General features: G+C 43.8%; 1 protein-coding gene across 1 annotated transcript in view; it reads right to left on the bottom strand.

Moving 5' to 3' along the window:
* The window catches only part of PAX5 (paired box 5), a 198,831-nt gene that overhangs the window by 85,665 nt on the left and 94,127 nt on the right, over positions 1 to 19,039 (bottom strand). The window contains exon 7 of the mRNA XM_067553470.1: positions 10,745 to 10,874. Within this exon, the coding sequence (XP_067409571.1) occupies positions 10,745 to 10,874 (130 nt within the window). The remainder of the gene's footprint in view (positions 1 to 10,744; positions 10,875 to 19,039) is intronic.

Below are 19,039 nucleotides of genomic sequence, written 5' to 3'. Positions count from 1 at the left end.
CAATGACACCAAAAAGTGCTGCCTTAAAGCCTTGTTATATATACAACGACAGAGCACTCCTTTGTGGGGGGAGCAGAGGGTACAGGGATAACACTTTAGAGCTGGAGTGTGCTTTCGGACTTCACACCCGTGCATGGAGATAGACACAGAGGGGAGAAACAGCCTCTCTCCATTGGCTACCCAAGCCTTGGGTCTTTGCACCTAGGAGTAAGAACAGGCAGGGATTTGCCGCCGCCCCTTCACTCCCAGTGATGCTGAGCCAGCATGCAGGATGTTGTAATTTAGTACTGGTAGCAGTCATATGGCCATAGCACCTGGGAGCCCGTCATGAACCAGGACCCCAGTGTGCTCGGCGCTGCACAAACACAGCCCAAAGAGACAGTCCACACCCTGGGGAGCCTGCAAGCTCAGTATAAGCCGAGCGACAACAGACAGGGGGGATCACAAGGACACAGTGAGACAAGGCTGCTCAGCACGATGGCCAGTGGGCTCGGCACACCAGCAGCCGAGCCATTGCCGAGTCTTTTGTAGTCGTCACGACACAGGAGAGTTTGGGGGAAGGATCCAGAGACGGATAAAGAGGGGGCTTTGCGGATGTTTACGGGGAGCGCCACCCACCCGGGAGAGGCAGTGCGGGAGGCAGCTCGAAGGCGCTTGGTTGAGAACTTAGCAAATGGGCTGACCGGAGGCGAGCACCGACAGCTTGGTAGCGAATGAGAGAGGCTTGGGATGGTGGGGACCGAGCGTGAAGGGCCTTGAAAGCGAAGAGCAGCAGCTTACGTTGGAGGTAACAGAGAAGGGGGAGCCAGAGGAGGGATTCTAAGTGAGGGGTGACCTGGTCAAAGCAACAGGCTAGGAAAAGGCTTGGGGCAGCAGCAGTCCGAATGGATATTTGTCACTGGCATAGATCAGCAGCAAATTACTGCCCTGTCCTTAGAGATGGAGGAAGCAGGTGTGTCTCAGAGCCTGCCTGGGCTGCTCCTGCACCAGTCTGTGCCTAGGGTTACAATCTAGTCCTGAGAGTTAACTCGAGCTTTCAACTGTTGCCATGCCAGGTCCTGAGTCTGCTTGGAGGAAGGAAGATGTGGGCTGTAGGATTGGAATTGCCCCATTAAAGCAATGTTTTTTACTGAGATTACAACATGGCCACGAGTGAGTGACACGAAGAGGGCTGCAGTTAGAAATGTGTTGTTGCAGTTTAAGCTGCCCCAAGGGAGTAACTAATTATCAGGAAGCCCAAGGTGACCACGTTCAGAGGAAAAGTCTCTGCAAAGATCAAGCACCCCACTGGAAAGGGTAGGGGGCGGCGACCACAGCGAGGGGCGTCAGGGCAGTATGGAATAGAGACCGGCATCAGAAACCTTCCAAGGGAAAAGTAAGCATGAGACTGTGCTGCACATAACACTTGGATTAAATCTGACTCACAGGAGACATGTCTAGGGCTTAAACTCTTTCCTGTTTTGCCCTACACAGATCACCAGGATGCGACATGTCACGAGGTGTAGTGTAACCCCCTTTTCACGACACAAGTAAGACTGCTGTGCCGACTGCTCTCCAGTCTGGGAGCAGCAAACCGAGAATCCAAGGAAGATATCCAATCTCTTGGCTGCGGTTTGCAACTCTGGTCAAGCCTTGGTAACGTGTAGCCGGGCTGTGTTGAGAAGGACTCTCCACCGGGAGCTCACAATTGATGTACAGTACCACCCCATGGCTCCCCATGCTTATTCTGCAGCCTGGGTGGCAGGGGCTTTACGGAAAAGCCACTGAATTAAAAAATATATTAGCAAAAATCACATTTCAGTACCAGTGAATCTGCAGTGCTGGGTCTAAACCATAGTTACGAGTGTTGCCACAGGGCCTTACTAACAGAATGGCAGTCGTGCCATTCGGTTCTCTTTGGAAAGAAACATTTGGGGCAGGTAGAAAAATGCCTCTCTTCCCCACCAGCCGCAGGGCTAAGGGTCTGGACTGCACTCACGCTTTGCCTCTCTTAATCTCTTGATGCCACAGTTCTTCTTCTGTAAAATTAACTCCTATAAGCTCTTTGGGGCAGAGATCGTCCCTTACTATGTGTGGGTACGTTGTTTAGCACTTCGAGGCCGTGATCTCAGTTGGGCCACAAGCGGCTAGAGGAATGCAAACAATAATGATAATAAACTGAGCACAGGAATACCTGCGAGATCTGCAGCTTAGACACAAGACTGCACATACCGTAGCAATGCAGGCTTCGCCATGCACATATCAGACAGAATTACAAACAGTCCAATGGCCCAGTAAAACTATAGGATGGTGTGTGAACTCTTTAAACCAGACTGAAATCCTTTATTAGGCCAAAAGTGAAAAAATCTCATTTGTCTAATATTATCTGTGTCCAAGGCACATACATGGCCCACAGAACAATAACATTCAAGCACCTCTTGGTCTTTAACGTTTAGCCTGAAAATACAGAGTGAAGTAGAGAAGGTCTGTTAGTCTCCTCTTACAGATGGAGAACCAAGGCACTGAGCAACTAAGTGACTTTCCCAAGGTCATCTGCCAAGACTGTAGCAGAGCTAGGATTTAGCCCATGTCTGAGTCCCAAGCTAGTATCTTAACCATTGAATCATCCTTCCTATGCTATGGCCACCGCTTCTAGTGCTTGTTAAACGCCAGTGGTAATGCTACTATTAATAGACAAGATTGTGCCCAGGCATGAGTGGGGGTGGGTAACCAAACCTGAGTATGAATACACAAGTGGGGGGACCCTTTGCCTTCTTGCTGACCTGTGCAAGAACTGGACATAGTGGCAGTCTTTCTGCTCCCCCAGGGAGCTCAGGGATTTTTCTGTCAACAGATCAGCACATCTGACCGTCACACACGTCACACTCTGGGGAAGTTATTTTGCCGTACCACTGGTGAGGTCGCTGTCTGGGTTTTGCCTTAGAGTGCAAGTTTGAGGAATATCTATTGCAGCTGGAAGTGAAAGACTTGGGGAGCAGCAGAGTAGGCTATCAACAGGGTTGTGGGCAATATGGGTGTGTCTATACTGCACCTAAAGATCAGCAGTGAGCCAAGTCAGCTGACACAGACCAGCCGTGGGTGTTTAATTGCTGTGTGGACACATCTCAAGAATGTAGAACACACAAGTCCTTCCCCTTAGCCTCTAACTTCTCTACTTTTAAGGTTTTGGTGGATTAGACAAGGTGTGTCCTGCTGTAACCTCGAGTGTCACTAAACATAGTGTTTGGTTGTTAATTTCCCAGGTTTTTATATCGCTTTGCTGTCCCTCAACCTCTGTTTCCCAGGAGCCAGGGAGAAAGGGAGCTGCATCTGCCAGGGAATCAGAGAGGAAACTACACAGCTGAACCCATTCCTCTCTATGTTGACTCTCACGGAGAACATGAGAGGCTGTGATGTGCCTCAGTCAAATCTCGCGTCTCACCTTTATCCCCATTGAATAGGGTGACCAGATAGCAAGTGTGGAAAACCGGGACAGGGAGTGGGGGGTAATAGGCATCTACAGTCGGGACAGCTGGTCACCCTACCATTTAAACATTACTGAACAGAAGGATAGCAGGAGCAGCCCTCCATGCTCTCCAGCAATGACATAACCTGTCTCACTTCCCACAGCCTCCCGTTCCCTTGCAAAAAATCAAACACACCAGTAGCAGCGCAGCAGTGGGTCTGTCTATCTTCCCTGCCAGAACAAAGCAACCCTCCCAACCTTCAAGGGGGCCAGGGTGAGACACCTGTAAGTGTGATTGCCACCCAGCTTGGCCAACACCAGGAACTGAGCCAATGACCTGCACAGCTAAAAGCATGAGTCTTTACAGCTGGTGAGAGTTGTTGGTGACTGACATTTCTACGCTGGACCCTATCACACACACACTGACCAGAGGCTTACACAAACAAAACGTCTGACAAACGAGTGAATGAGAGGAGTGTGTTTCTCTGGCACAATGGAACAGCCTACGGCAACAGTGAAACTTGTCCGCAGGAGACAGCACTTTCTCAGGGGCTCACCCCAGACTGCAGAACAAACTCCCCCAAGATCCAAGAACTATTTTCTGCTCCAAGTGCAAAGCAGCCTTCGTCCTGCCATCACTGATGTAAACACATTACGCAGCGTGCATTTAAAAAAAATCCGTGTGCAATTCAAGAAAGCAGGGAGAGGAAGAAAGAAAGAAACACATGACTGAAACTAATTAAGCTGCTTAATGCACTAGTCGAAGGTGCCAGGGTACCATTCTGATGGGAACAATATTAGAACCTGAACAAAACAGAAAAAGCAGACAGTCTCTATTGATTGTGCATAGCAGATGCCTCAATGCAAGGTGTTCATAAGGGACATTTATGCAATAGCTTACCTATAGGAAAGTTTCTTCCTAACCCACAGCTGGTAGTAGATCTCTAAGATCCTGAAGCTTCAGGGTTTCTAATCCATATACATTTTTATCCTATCTAATGTAACTTGTTATTCAGAGAAACTAATCCTGTTTTGTTTGAAATGCATTTTAAATTTCAAACTACTGTAAATGCAGTTTCAACTAAACAGAATTTTTTTGCAAGATCCTGTTGATATATAAGAAATTTTGTTCAGAATGGAAAGTTTCATTTTTTCATTTTGAAACAACTTTTTATTTTGAGATTTACTTTATTTTATATAAAAAAAATATTTTAAAATGAAAAATGATCAAAATCAAGATGAAATGTATTGACTTTATGGCAACAAAAACAAAACAGAAAATTGTTCGGAATTTTGTTTTACAAAAAAACGTTGAAATTTTGGCTTCGTCCCACTTGAGTGTTAATTTTTTAATTTAATTTTTAAAATCTTGGCATTTAGCAGGGGGTGGGAAAGTCCATTTTCCAAACAACTGCCCTTATTACTACAGATGGGACTAGTGGTGCAAGCAAATAGCAAGGAACAACTTCATAGCCCAAGGTCTTGCACTCTTAAATTGACAAGACACACAAAGGACATGTTGTTAGCCCATTTTTCAGATTGGAAATGAAGGCACAAAGACTTTGGGGGACTTGTTCACAGTCAGACCAGAAGCCTGTGATAAAGCTAGGAACCGAAGCCAGATTTCATCAGGTGTAACGAGTACCTTAACCACATGACCATCCTTCCTCTCTAAATGCTTCCAAAAATTCAAGCATCTGTAAATGTTCTTCACCGGCCAAATCTTGATCGCAAATGAAGTCAGTGGCAACACACTCATTGTCAATGAGACCAGGGCTTGGCCTGAAATTAACTACTATGAAAAAATGACCTTCAGAATTAACTAGATAAAATATTTTTAAACAATGATTTAAATAAAACACAAAACTAAAAGCAATGGGCATTTTTCCCAGTGATCAGATATTGCCGGTTCCACAATAATTTTCCCAGCATTATTAGGTCTGTTCCACTTTTGCACTTGACATTTATGAAATAGGCCTGTGCTCCTAAATTTTTTGTATACCTAAAACACTCATTGACGTCACTGGAAATTTTGAGGGTGCAAGGATGGCTGAAAAGTTCTATTTTATTAGGTATTATTAAAAAAATAAATGTGTTTTTTATTTTATTTTAGCTTTTATTTTCACATTAGATTTTCAATTTGACATGAAAGGTATTTAGCTGTCTCAGATCATCATCAAAAAATGCGTCATAAAAGGCAGGTCAAATAATGTGCTCTACCTAAAAGATAAATAGCCCTTTCTTAGCTACCTTGGCATCAATCCCAGAGGGTATATAAGGGTTGAAGAGAGCTGAGCTCTATCAGTTGGTTAAACTTTTTCTGTTTTCAGCATGACTAGAATAAAGAATAGGAAAACTTTTTAAAAAGGCAGTGATTCAGTTATGATATGCTTGCAGAGCCATTCAATCCATAACAAAGCAAGGCAGTATATACTCTAGAAACTCTGAGGACCTAAGAGTTTATTCCATGATAATTACCCTATCTCATGTCAATTACTTATTTTGTTTGTTTAGATATTTATACTTCATCCTGCACCACAGTATCTCAGCTCCTTATAAACATAGAAAAGACATTTATATTTCTCTAATTTATATTTAAAACATCTATTTTTAAAACCAATAATTATGAATGGGCCAGAATCCTGAGATAATGGAAATATCTTTGTTCTTGTTCTCAGTCATAATGACTGACAACTGGAAGAAAACACTGGTTTCATTAAAGCTCTTTTATGCACTCCCCTTCTCCTCCTAACACACATTCCCAAAAGATGTTTTGAGATACATTCACTATTTGCGACAGCAGCCTTTTGAGATCCTAACTCATAGGCGTTCTTATCCCTAGGGGCAGATATAAAATGTGTTATCTTCGTGTGGGGGGGTTAGAAAAGGAAGGGTTTCAAAAGTTACAAGGGGAAAACCCCAGACTGGTAAGTTTTATTTCATCCCTTAGGATTTCTAAGGAAAGGCCATTCATACATACATCATTAGGAGATGGAACTAGTAAAACAATGGATAACAAAGCTACCCCATCTGCATGCTCTACATTGCAGTACTTATAGTTCTTGTCAGGTGTACACGGTACTAGCTCCATGGACTTCAATGGAGCGATGACCATTTACACCTGCCATGGATCTGCCCCCAGGTATCATTTTTGGAACAATACCATGGGGGAGGTTAATGAAGCACCCAAGTACTTTCCCCCGGAAATGTGGCTAGAATAAAATCCTCTTTGGATCAAGAACTTCTCAGATCTGTAACAAGCACAGAAGACATGAGTGATTTATGTCCTAAAGCAACATATAAGAATATACTAACAATATATAGCATGTATCCTAGAATGGTGCTTTTAAAAGCATCGTTCTGGGACAAGTACTAAATATTATTAGTACGTTCTTTAAAATATTTTATTTATTTATCACTAGGGTCAGGTTTTCAAAAAGTGGTCAGCAGTGGCCTAACTTCTCTCCCTTTAAAGTCAATGGGTTAGTGGGAACCCTTATATGTTTTTGAGCACCCGTCCTAGGCTCTGATAGCTTTACAATCCTTCAAACACAACCATATTTTGCACTCGATTGATCACCCTTACAAACATCACAAAAGCTAGTTTCAATAATAAAAATACCCATCAACCAGACCAGTGCATCGCCAGCGTATCAACCCACTTCCTATCCAAAGGCTTAAGAGAAAAGGCTAACGTTTCAACATGTCCAGAAAGTTAACCATCGTTAAGGCACAAGAGTGGGTTGCAAGAGACCTGTGTTTGATTCCAGCTCTGTATGATCTTGTGCAAGTTGCCTAAGTAGGGGGGACAGAGTCTAGCCTGTAATGATTTAAAAAATACAAGTGGCATGAGATCAGTTTGCGGGTTGTTTTCGACATCATTATCCGTTTTTAATGCTTTCCATCCGGTTTGATGGTTGGAAAGCTCTCCAGGCCAGCTACCTACGTACCATATTGCTCCCAGCATTCAAAATGATAAACAACCATTGTAATGTAACAAAGGCTTTGGCAAAACACCAGCACATAAATAGCAGCTACAGTATGACAGGATGAATAAGACATGAAGTAGGCTAGAGATTCAGGAGACAAAGTGATCGTCTACACTGAGGCATTGGTGGTGCGAGGAGACATTCTAGCGAGGGATCAGGTAACTAGAGTCTTCTGCCATGGATCTCAGGATAAATACATTGTTGTTTGCATTACATTCGTTTTGTTTCATTTTGCCAAGTTCTCTTCATATTAACATAAACCTGGCAACATATTTGGGAACATTGATTGTGAGAATATGTATAATATGTATGACAATATTATGAATATGTATATTAGCTTTGTACGGTTGGATCTATGGAGAAACAGCTACTTGGTATAAAATACTCTACTAAGACATCTACATAAACACAGAGAGCAGCGGTTACTAAAACGGGAGAAGTGGACTTAGCCACGTGCATTTTCCTTGCTAGCTCTTTTAGACGAATGTCCTGAATGAATTATGTTTGGCGGCCCAAGTCCCTCACTGCAAGTCCACAGCAAATAATTTAACGGGACTGCCATTCAGAGATTCCCTCCTCCCCTGCCCTGTGTGTGTGTCATCACGTTTTTCAAGGGGACTGTGCTTCTAGCTTTGTTCTAAAACACCTTTGCCATAGGTGTGTATAATACACAAGAAGGCTGACGTGGTTTTGTGATGGCTCTCCCTTTTAAGATGACTACACCACAGCTGGTATTTGGCCACGTGGAGGTTTCCAGCGTATGATTCTCTCCTGCCTCACTCCTCCTGCAGTTGAATACACTTGTGCACAGTGCATATAAAATGCTCCCATTCTGATCGGGTAGAACCTTATTCTCTGCACAAGGGTAAGTGACCACACAAGCTGATCAGGGCCAAAGCAGCCACTGTTCCAGTACCGCTATTACGATGCATAGAGAGAAAAGCTAAGTCCAACGTTTCTTGCATTGCCTTTGCAGCAACCTAGAGGGGAGGCTAAAGAAGGGTTAGTCTGTCTTGAATGCTTCTGGTGAGGTAAATGACAAAGTTCCTCTGTTCTGCTGAGAAAACAAAACTAAAATCTGCCTTTAATGTTTTGTTTTAAGCTTCCTCTTTTAACTGAATGACATAGTTTGTGTCAGCTCCCACTAAAATGAAATGTTCTTCTTTGGCCCCTTTGCTAGGCCAGTCGACAGTTTCATCCAGTCATGCCTGGGCACTGCTAATGCAAACTGACTCTCCAACCAGCTGCAGTCAGGACTGCCTGTGGATTTGTCAATCTGTCCTCTGTGCTGCATTGGAGAGCAGAGCAAAGGTGTCAGTTTCAGCACCACTTTGTCCTCTCAAAGTGATAGCGACCAAGCTGAAGTCAGCAAGCTGGAGTGGAGAAAATGCATCTGCGGGTAATTAGTAACAATCAGAAGCTGCTCTAAAACTGCTGACTACAGCAGTAATGAGCTAGGCACATGTCATTGGCTTGCAAATGGAGAGCGTGTTTATGAACCATGGCGGCAAGCAGTAAGAGAAGGAATTTTTTTAACTTAATATTTAATGTGGCATAAAAACGATGGAGAGAAATCAGGTGGTTCTCTAATCAGATGGTTAGTTGGCAGTCCATAACACAAGAGAGTCTGTGGATGAAGCAGTACTGAGAACTGTCATCAGAATTTCCTTTCACCATAACTTACACCTATTTTTAAAGACATGTGCTGGCATGAATGCCAATGTTGAAGCAGAGCTTTTTATTCAAATGATATCACTGCCGACTTGATCTAGGAACTGTGAACCTTACAGTTCACATCAACAATTGCGCGGCGGATCTTTCATCTCTCATTTCTCAGTGTTGTTTTGCTGTTCAAACCATCGTCTTGGAATAAGAACAATGAAAAATTGTGATCGTAATTCACTTATCCCCTTAGTCCTCAGCCTATTTTGCATTCAACTGCTTTATGAGATGGCTTAAAGACTCACAATACGAACTAGACCTTGGTCAGTTTGCAAATAGAAGCCAAGCACTGTCCCCAGACTTTCTCATAAAAACTGCTGAAGCTTGAACTACGGATCTCAGCCTATCAAAAGAACCAGATTAGTTTTCTTGGCCACAATAAAACCTATTTCTCAGACTCTCATGACTATATATTTCAAGATCTTCATCCTGGAATGTGGGGCTTTTTAAACACTCTGCACATTAATAGCCTACTATATGCTGAAACATGGGCCACTCGGTATTCATGGGTCTGCTTTACACAAAACAGAAAGACTCTATAAAAATAATGATGTCAATCAAAGTTTTCTGCCGGAGTTTACAATTCACTTGCAATTTTTTAAATATGAAACTGCCGTTGGGTCTCCCAACAATGAAGACGTTATAACTAGCATGTTTATTATGTAGTGACATATGCTGGAACTTCAAGTAAGCAGCAAAGGCCAGACTTTAAAAGTTCAGAGCTTTGGTACAGGTAAATGCCCCAAAGTTTGAACGCGTTGCTGACCTTTATCCAAACTACCCTAGACTCTTAGATGCGCAAAACTGAACTGCAAGTCTTTGAAGGACAAGCCCTCTTGTAAGATTTTCAGTACTGTAGGTCCTTGCTTTTGGTTAGGCCAGAAACATCACAAGACAGACTCTCTCATTTCATGCGGAACCAGGAAGCGCAGAAGTATGCAAAAAAATCAGCATAATTAAAATGTAGCCAGACTTCTTTGAACCTCAGAAGAGGCTGGAAGTTAGGTTGGTTCTTATTTAATTTGACCCAGTTTGCACATCCCTAAAACTACAAAATAATAATAATTATTATTATTATGATTGTCCAAAGAATGGTAGTTTGTGGTTCAGGTAGGACTCAGGAGATATGGATTTAATTCTTAGTTCTGCTAGAGACTTCCTCTGTGAGTCCGTTCCTCATCTGTAAAATAGGGATGGTAATATTGTCTTTCTCCCAGCTGTTGTCTGTCTTGTCTAGTTAGATTGTAAGATATTGGGACTGTCTCTTTCTAAGTGTATATACAGCACCGATCCCAGTGGGGCCCTGATCTTGTTTTAGGCTTCATGGTACCCCATAATACACATAGTGATATTACAAAAAAAAATTTATTATAACTCTCTTTAATTAGCATGTCAACCAATGCATGTGGTCCTGAAGTGGGACTCACTGGTCTGTAATTCTCAGGATCACACACACATCAACTATAATCACCCAAAAATATAAGGGCAAATGAGTTGCCAGGTGCAGCAAATTCCTTCCAGCTATTCCCCCAGTTTGCCAACAAACATATTCTTTTTCAACATCTCTCAATCTCCCACCATTTCTTACCTGTCACGATAGGGTATGACTGCGGCCCTGGAACACTGGCCCCTAATTCTGCTGAAGTAGGGCTTGTTAAATTGGCCTTCATATCATCTAATCCACCAGCTAACGATGCCATGGCTGAGTATTCTGTCGTCTGCAAAAGGAAGCAAGAGACACCTCAGCAATAATATATCTGATATTCAACAACCTATTTCTGATATATGCAATATAACACAATTACATACAATGCAAAAAATCCTAACCTTTTGTTCCATCAGATTGGCCATATTAAAGGCAAAGAACATATAAAGTGTGCTGCTAAATCTGTCATTAGTAACAAACATTAAGTATGTTTTGTCTTTGTCTTTGCTGCTTCAGTAGAACAAGAAAAAAATGGGTTTCTCTACTAAAAGGATGCCAGATTATTACTCTTAAGCAACAAAATCTTTCACTGTGTCAGCATCTTGTAGAACAAAGTTGGTGATTATAACTTGTTGAAAATAAGCCATTTGCCAGTTACAATTCAGTAATAGCTCACAGTAATACAATCAATACAGTTTCATTCCACTGATCGCACTTGTAGAGAAAGACATGCCTGAAGAGAAGATGGACGCAGAAATGTTTTGCATCCACGTCCCACACAGCAGTTCCTTTCAGGTCAAATTGTAAGCAAAATGCACACTTAGACCATCCGAGTTACTGCAAGCATAGACTCATGGACAGCTTCGGCACCACATCTCCCAAACCATTTCCAATGCCAAATTTGTTTTAAAATAAACAAGATGGAGTGTCACCTGAGTATATTAAAGATCCACCAATCTCTTATGGGAAACTTTAAACACCATAGGGCCGGCACCTCAGATGGTGTAAATCAGCATTGCTCTATTGAAGTCAGCTTGACAACATCCACTGACACCACTGAAGTCAATGGAGCTCAGACAGTCTACACCAGCCGGGGATCGGGCCCTATATTTAGAAACAATTCTGCGTATGTGGCAGAAAGTTTATCTGCATCTCTCTCTTCCTATAATTTTTATTTTCAGGGCCATTTACTCAAAACTAGAAACTCCTTTTTTATTTTCATTCATTTTCCCCCTCCAAGTCATACTCCCTTATTTGTGAGATTGTAATCATGGGCACAGCAGTTGAGGGTTGTGATTTCAATGAAAAATAAACAGTAGGAACAGATGATCTGGAGTAACGCAGTGGGGAATCAGGTCCCCGTATGTTTTCAAGGCACTCTACAAATTCCTTTTTAAATGTTAATAATGGAAGGAGAAATGCAGAAAATATCGTGTGTTAACATGATTGCCCCTAAGTACAAGATTCCTTCCAAGTTACCCAGGAGGCTTCAGGTGGTTTTCAGTGCATGGTCTGAGATCTGAGCTCTGTTTGTCGTTTGACATAAATATTAGGGTTTGTCTATGTTTGTGTCTCTGTATCCCAGTTAGTAAAGTGAGCAGAAATGCATATTGCTAACCCAGTAATGGCAGGTTCAGGGAAGCAGAGACAAGCTCCTCTTGAAGAGTTGGCTTCAGATGCAGTCTGCACAAGGCACCAGTCACCCATCATATTGATGGGCTGCCCCAGTGAGCGCTTGCAGAAAGGTGTGCCAAAGATTTTTTATCAAGTTTGTAACTGCTGGCGAGAGCATCGTGGTATCCTGCCACAGGAGCAATTGTGTGATACTCTCAGGGTTCAAGATTTTTCAAGGGAAAATGCTCAAGCATAAGCCCACATGCCCTGTATCCCGCCTCAATTCAGACCTTCAGAGCCCTCTTCTCCTTGAGTCTGACACACTCCTTGTCATAACACCTCTGTGTGTGTGCCTATCTACTCATCAACACTGCCTCAACAGCGGTGCGTACGCCACTGCTTCCACTCCACTGCATCCAGTCCTGCAACTTCTCTAGCCTTGATCATTACAACTCTAGCACATCCTCAAATCCTTCAGATGGTCCTGAATGCCACTGCAGACCTTCTTTGTGCACAAGCACAACCACAGTAGCTTCAGCTTTTGGCTTGTCATTTAAAAATTGCCCTCATTTTTTTAAAAAACCCACATGGCTCTGCTCAATACGCGTATGTTCCTGTGTTCCCCTGTCTGTTTACTTCAGCCATCTAGCCCTGGCCTTCTGTCTGCTGCTGCTGCTATGAGAGTCTTCTTTTCTTGACGCTCCTGTCCTGGGCACAACTCCCAGATATGTCACTAGTTGCTCAAGTCTCCATCTCATTTCAACGTTCCCATCTCAGGTGGACGTATGCCGTCTCCCACTCCCGCATCTCTTTATTTCACTCTCCCTGTGCTCTTTGTGGGGGTTTAACTCTCTAGTTGTGTGATTTAACACTATAGAGACCTGAAGGATACACTTGGTAGGAAAGAACACCATGCCACAGAGAGAGATGCTGTTGTCTTGTCAAGGCGTACGATGCCTCTGAAAGCAAATACGCCGGTGTAATACAGCGAGACTGTATGAGCTGTTTAACACAGGGAAACCCTGACTTCTTGAACCAGAGTAAAGCTGTGCTTTAGCACATTCTGAAAAGGAGGAGAGAGCGCACAAAATTTCCTATGGAAAAGTAGTATTTCTATGGTATAATACTGCTGTTACAGTTGAGCACAAAGATCTGCACTGTTCAGGGATTAGAAACCTTCACAGCTCTTTCTAGTGAGCGAAGGTCGTTATAATGTTGATGACAGTACACTTACGGATACAGCTTAATGTTTAGAGAGAGCACTTCAGGTATGTCTGCACTGCAAACATGGATCACATCCCTGAGCTAGTTTTACTTTAGCTAGCTCAGGTACCAATAGCACCACGGGTTTCAGCAGGGGATGAGCAAACCCAGCTGGGATCCAGTTCCTGGGTATGTATTTAGACAGCTGGCCCATGCTGAAGTCTGTATTGCATGGTATCCCTGTTATCAGGAGCCAAGTAAAGCATGTTCTGACAGCTCGAGCCCTGCTGCAATCACACCACCGACTCTAGCGTAGAGAAACCCTACGATGGCCTAACTAGCAACATTCACACTTGGGAGAGAGTGACAGTCTGAATCTGCCTGATGTACAACGTCAAGCTGTGCCACCATCCTGAGCCACATCCAGACCTAGTGTTAATGGATGCATTTCCACTGACCTGCTTAGAGCGGGTCTACATTTGGCCAACTCTCTCCAACAACACTAAAGATTTCTATGCTAGCAGCATGGATACCACTGCTATTACCACTAATATGTGCACAATCAGCAAAATGCAAATTTTATGCATTAGGGAACCATTTAAAATGCTTATAGTTTTTAACTTTCCTCTTCTTTCACTATATTGGACCTAAAACCTCCAGTAACTCGTTTTGGAACCAGGAATATCAAGATTAGACCTCACATCAACTATAATCACCCAAAAACATAAGGGCAAACAGGCTTGTCAAACTAGAAGACATTTTCTATACTCCCAGTAATAGAAGCCGTAAACTTTGTATAAGAGTCAGTACAGAGAACTACAATCTCTTACAATAGCTAAGATTTTCTGCACAGAACTCACTGCTTGGCCAACTCAAACAGCCTTAGAAAGTTGACAGTTTATTCCCCACTCGTTCACTTCACGTCTGCAAAGATGCACCTGGTGCCAGTGCTGGTCTCTATGACCATAGCATAGAAAGCTTATTGATAACTTCCTAACTGTAAGAAGAGTAGGACAATGGCACAGACTACCTAGGGAAGTCATGGAAGCTCCTTCACTGGAGGTTTTCAAAAGGAGGCTGAATAGCCATCTGTCTTGGATGTTTAGACACAACAAATCCTGCATCTTGGCAGGGGGTTAGACTAGATGACCCTTGCAGTCCCTTCTCACCCTGTGGATCTATGATTCTATGATGCTTATCTTAGCACAGAAAATAGGAGCTACAAAAGTTGCTGCACTATCCTGAATCTTGAGACACCTTCTGAAGGTTGGAACAACAGAAGCTACTCCTGACTGTAAGGGGAAAAAATGGGTGGAAACAGCCAAATTCATCACTGCAACTCAGCACAGGACGCCAGAACAAGGAAAGGGTGGCTTTAGATCACTTACGTGCCTTCCATATTCTGGGGCTGTCATAGTCCAAATTTGCACCTAGCCTATTGCCCAAGAGGCTCTTTCAGCAGAATATAGCCATGCTCCAGCCATGCCCCCATTCCCATAAGAATGCTCTTGAAACCCACCCTGCACTAGGGGCTGCGGGATGACACAGAGCCATGACACCACTTGGGGAGCCCCTCCCCTGACACCGTGGAAATTCCTCTGGGGCTGTGACCACCAACTTCACAGGCCTTTTGGCGTGGCCTGGCCTGGCCTGGCCTGGCCTGGCTTGCACGACGGCACTGAACTGAGCCTTGCCAGCGACACTGGCGAGAGCCACATTTGTTGGTACATGTTGGTTCTCCAGAGAACCGTGCAGGCAAAAGGAATATGGATAAAGCCTCGGTCATATGAAGCTCAGCCCTCTATCACATTACGAGTAACAGCTGACGAATGGTCAATGGCTTTTCCACCTACCCTTTCATAAAGCAACATGCCCACACCAGGGAGAAAAGGATGTTAACGACTGGCTGAGTTTCCCCCAACACAGCAGCTGTTAGTGGACTCTGGCTACTCTTGATCGGTTCCCTCTCTTGTGCCCAGAGCTCCTGTGTTTAAAGGCAGTGCACTCAGCGTGCGCATGCCTCGCATGTGCTGGTACCAAGCCAAGACATCTGTGATGCAATGAAAGATGCCATCTTGGGCCAGGTTGAGACTGGCACTCACCACTGTTGGCACGGCTCAGGTAATCCTGCAAAACGCAATTCACATGGCATGGCCGCAGGGTATTTTCACAAGCTGATTCATCAACAAAAGCCAGCGTTTGCTTCACTAGCAGCTGAGAACTTGGAGTAAGGTCCAGGAAGAGAACCCTTATTTTATAAGCCCAACAAGAGAGTCCAAACTTAAATTCCCCTCACTCCCGTCAGACCCCAGGTGTGTTAAGCTCTGGGGTGGATCATAATGATCACTACTTCATACAACCTCATTGTGTGTGCAGCGCTTCATAAACAAGTAGAACCAGAGGGTCTCCTGCCCCGCCAACAGACACACATGCAGAGCAGAGATACACACACACACACACTGTAAAGAGAGTGACGCAGAAATAACAGGCGGTCCTAATGGCACTGATTGTTCCACATCAGTCCCTAAAGAAAAGCTTCGTTTCTGTGGTTCTACCGTTGGTGGTGATGATGGACATTGGACGTGCACGTAACCACCACTGAACAAAACAAGGGCTTTGCCATTGACACACAAGGGGTGGAGCCTTTATTCTCTTTTCTTTTCTGCTCCCTCTTCTGCACAGCGTGTCCCTGCCCTACATCCCACCACGAAACCAAGAAGGGCAAAGCTTGCTAAACTAACAAAACTAACAACTCTTGGAAGGGCCTTTCCTCTCACCAACAAGAATGAAGCTCCTTCCTCCTCCTGAATCTTGTGACTGTCTCAGAAAATTCATCCCCACTCATCCTAATCATTGATCATTCATAATTAGTTGCCATAAAACCTTATTTACATTCTATAATTGCACTGCCGTGGGGACTGATTAGTAATCCAAGAATGTTACTTCTTTAGCTTTTTCTAGTTGCAACACAGCCCCAAGATCTTTGGAGTAGGAATAGCCAGGGAAAGAAAATACCCAACCTACCCGGGTACAACCAAAGAACCCCTCCATCATCGGGGAAACCCAACCAGCTTGATACCTGGGAAAGCATGAGTCGGGGGTTTGGTACCCTAAGAAATTACCTGAAAAATGACTGCCTGGGGTTGCACCAAGTATTGTCTCATCAGCATGGAACACCACTGCCATAGCATGAAGGAGAAAGAAAACACAGACATGTAAGAAGGCGAATATATAAAAGGAGAGCAGTGAGAAAAAAAAAAAAAGCTTCTGAACTATCATGTGTGATTTCTCTCTCTCTCTGCATCCTTCTCCCCCACCCCATCTACAGTCAGGAGGATGGGTTGTAGTATGCGTTGCAGATTGACTGACAGTAGCAAGCCTGCCCCAGTGCATCCAAGCCTCTCTAAATGGAAATGGCCAGGTTTGCAGGGAAGGGGGAGAGGGAAGGACCCACATTGTCCTTACAAAAAGAGACGACATGGTCCGTTCCGAATGAGGGCTGTCTGTCTGTAACAATGCCACCAACAGTACCAAAGAGACGTTCTTCATATCTGCAGGGAGTTATAGGGCAAGTGTTTGGATTTACATAGCATTACATTTGGCCTGAGGACACAGTCAGTGCACTTCATAAACACACTGTTAACTCTCACAATACCTGTTTGAGAAAAGTATTACTGGGCCTCTTTTACAGAAGGGGAAACTGAGGCACAAAGTGTCAAATTTACGGCTGGTGTAGGGGGGCCAATTCCATTGCCTTTAATGGAGTGGTACCATCTTATGCCTGTGGGCAACTGGGCTCAGAGTTTAAGTGACTTTCCCAAAGTCATACGAGTCAGGAGCAGAGATTGGAACAGTCCAGGTTTTTTGTCCTTGGGACAAGCACTAGACTACACCCTCACAAGAAAACAGCAGTTTTCCCTAGAGCTACTCTTCCAGTCCCCAAGGAGTAAAGGATTTTCCCTGACACCCACCAACTTCTTATTGTGGGAACACACTTTCACCCGGATGCAAACAGCTTTCATGTGTCTATGTAACCTTGCCCACTTTAGGATGAGAAGGAAATGCGCAAGCTTTCCACGTGCTCTATCTAGGTCTCTGGAAAAACCACAATCATTAGTCATTTTTGCTAGTGATACTCCCGCTGGCTTCAATTTTGCTGCTTGACTTTCAGGGTTAGATTCTCAACTGTAAACTGGCATAGCTTCACTGATGTCAACAGAGCCATGCTGATTAACACCAGATGAGAACACTCGTCCTGAGTCCCTCTTCCATTCTGTGGCATGCCCAGATGCTGTTTTGTGTCATGAGAAGCACCTGGTCTAGATGCTGGGTGGAGGAGGAAAAGAAGGCACAGGAGCAGGATAGTAAAGACACGACCAGCACTTTGGTTTTAAGAACATCCTTCCAGTGACATATGCCTGCTGGGGATGGAAGCGTGATGTGGATTCTGACCTTGGAGACACAGGTCATAGAGTCGTAGAAGATGAGGGTTGGAAGGGACCTCAGGAGGTATCTAGTCCAACCCTCTGCTCAAAGGTCAAATAATATTGTCAGCATCCTACATTCTAATCTTTCATTTAAAATAATCCTTTGATCCTAAAGAGTGAAGGCAGCTAAGAGGTTAGATTTTCTACCAGTACCTTCTCCACTGGTTTCAAATTCACTCCCCATTTTTTTCCAATGAGATAGAGAAGACCCAAAATTAGTGGCAATATGGATCTCATTATCACAACTGACTTTCTACGGCAACTGGCCAGTTCAGAATGGGTAAAGAATATTAACTCCGCTACATACACTACTGCAATGGATACAGGTAAGGATACTGTTTGCCTTTCTGAGTTGAGCTTTTACATAGACACTTTCTACAGAAGCCTTTGGCTTATATCAAACATGGAGTTCTACGGAGCTGAAGCTTCTTGGTTGATCCAAACTGCCTAGAGTTCAGCTGGGATTTTTCTGGCCATGGCAGAACTGGTATAACGTCCAAAGATTTCACATGCCGTTCTTAATATATTCTTATTGCACAGTTATCATCAATGAGAGGCTGACGATGAACCCGTGTCAGCAATGCTCAAAGCATGCTCAACTATAGCACTGCAATATTCTGTATATACAGACTATGGGACTTGGTTTTCATGTCCCAACTCTACTCCCTCTCCCAATTTTGGACCGTGACACCTCAATTTTCTTCTTTATGTACCTTGACTAATGTTCCTAGACTTCAAGAGAGTCAGCTTCCCTCAGTAATTTATTTCTACTTCCTTCCACTAGACAGGAAGGAAGGAGCCTTTACTTTTACTTTCCTCTTGTCTTTGAGTTACTTCTAATTCCTCTGTCCTTTTTTGCACCTATCAGGGGGATATTTTGGTTGGACTAACTGTAAGAGAGTACAGACGTTGTAATATGTGGTCAATTTCCACATTTAGCACCTATAGGGTTTTTGTTTTGTTTTTTTAAGCTCTCCTTAGTGCCACCCTGGGTGTCTTTTCCCTGTTTGTTTGTTGGCAAAAAGGGAAGGGAAACGAACTATGGCAGCCTTGATGCTATTGTTCTTCAAGAGTTAATCATTGAATGAGCAATACACTGGTGTCTTTGGACACAACAGCTGTAGCCGGGGTAATAATATAGACCCTTTGTGGG

The sequence above is a fragment of the Emydura macquarii genome, unplaced genomic scaffold (assembly GCF_026122565.2).
Source record: "Emydura macquarii macquarii isolate MOO-44397 ecotype Brisbane River unplaced genomic scaffold, CSIRO-AGI_Emac_v2 contig_1451, whole genome shotgun sequence".
In the NCBI taxonomy this organism is placed as follows: Eukaryota; Metazoa; Chordata; order Testudines; family Chelidae; genus Emydura; species Emydura macquarii.
Note: the sequence above shows the minus strand (reverse complement) of the source record. Positions and strands in the feature narration are given on the sequence as shown.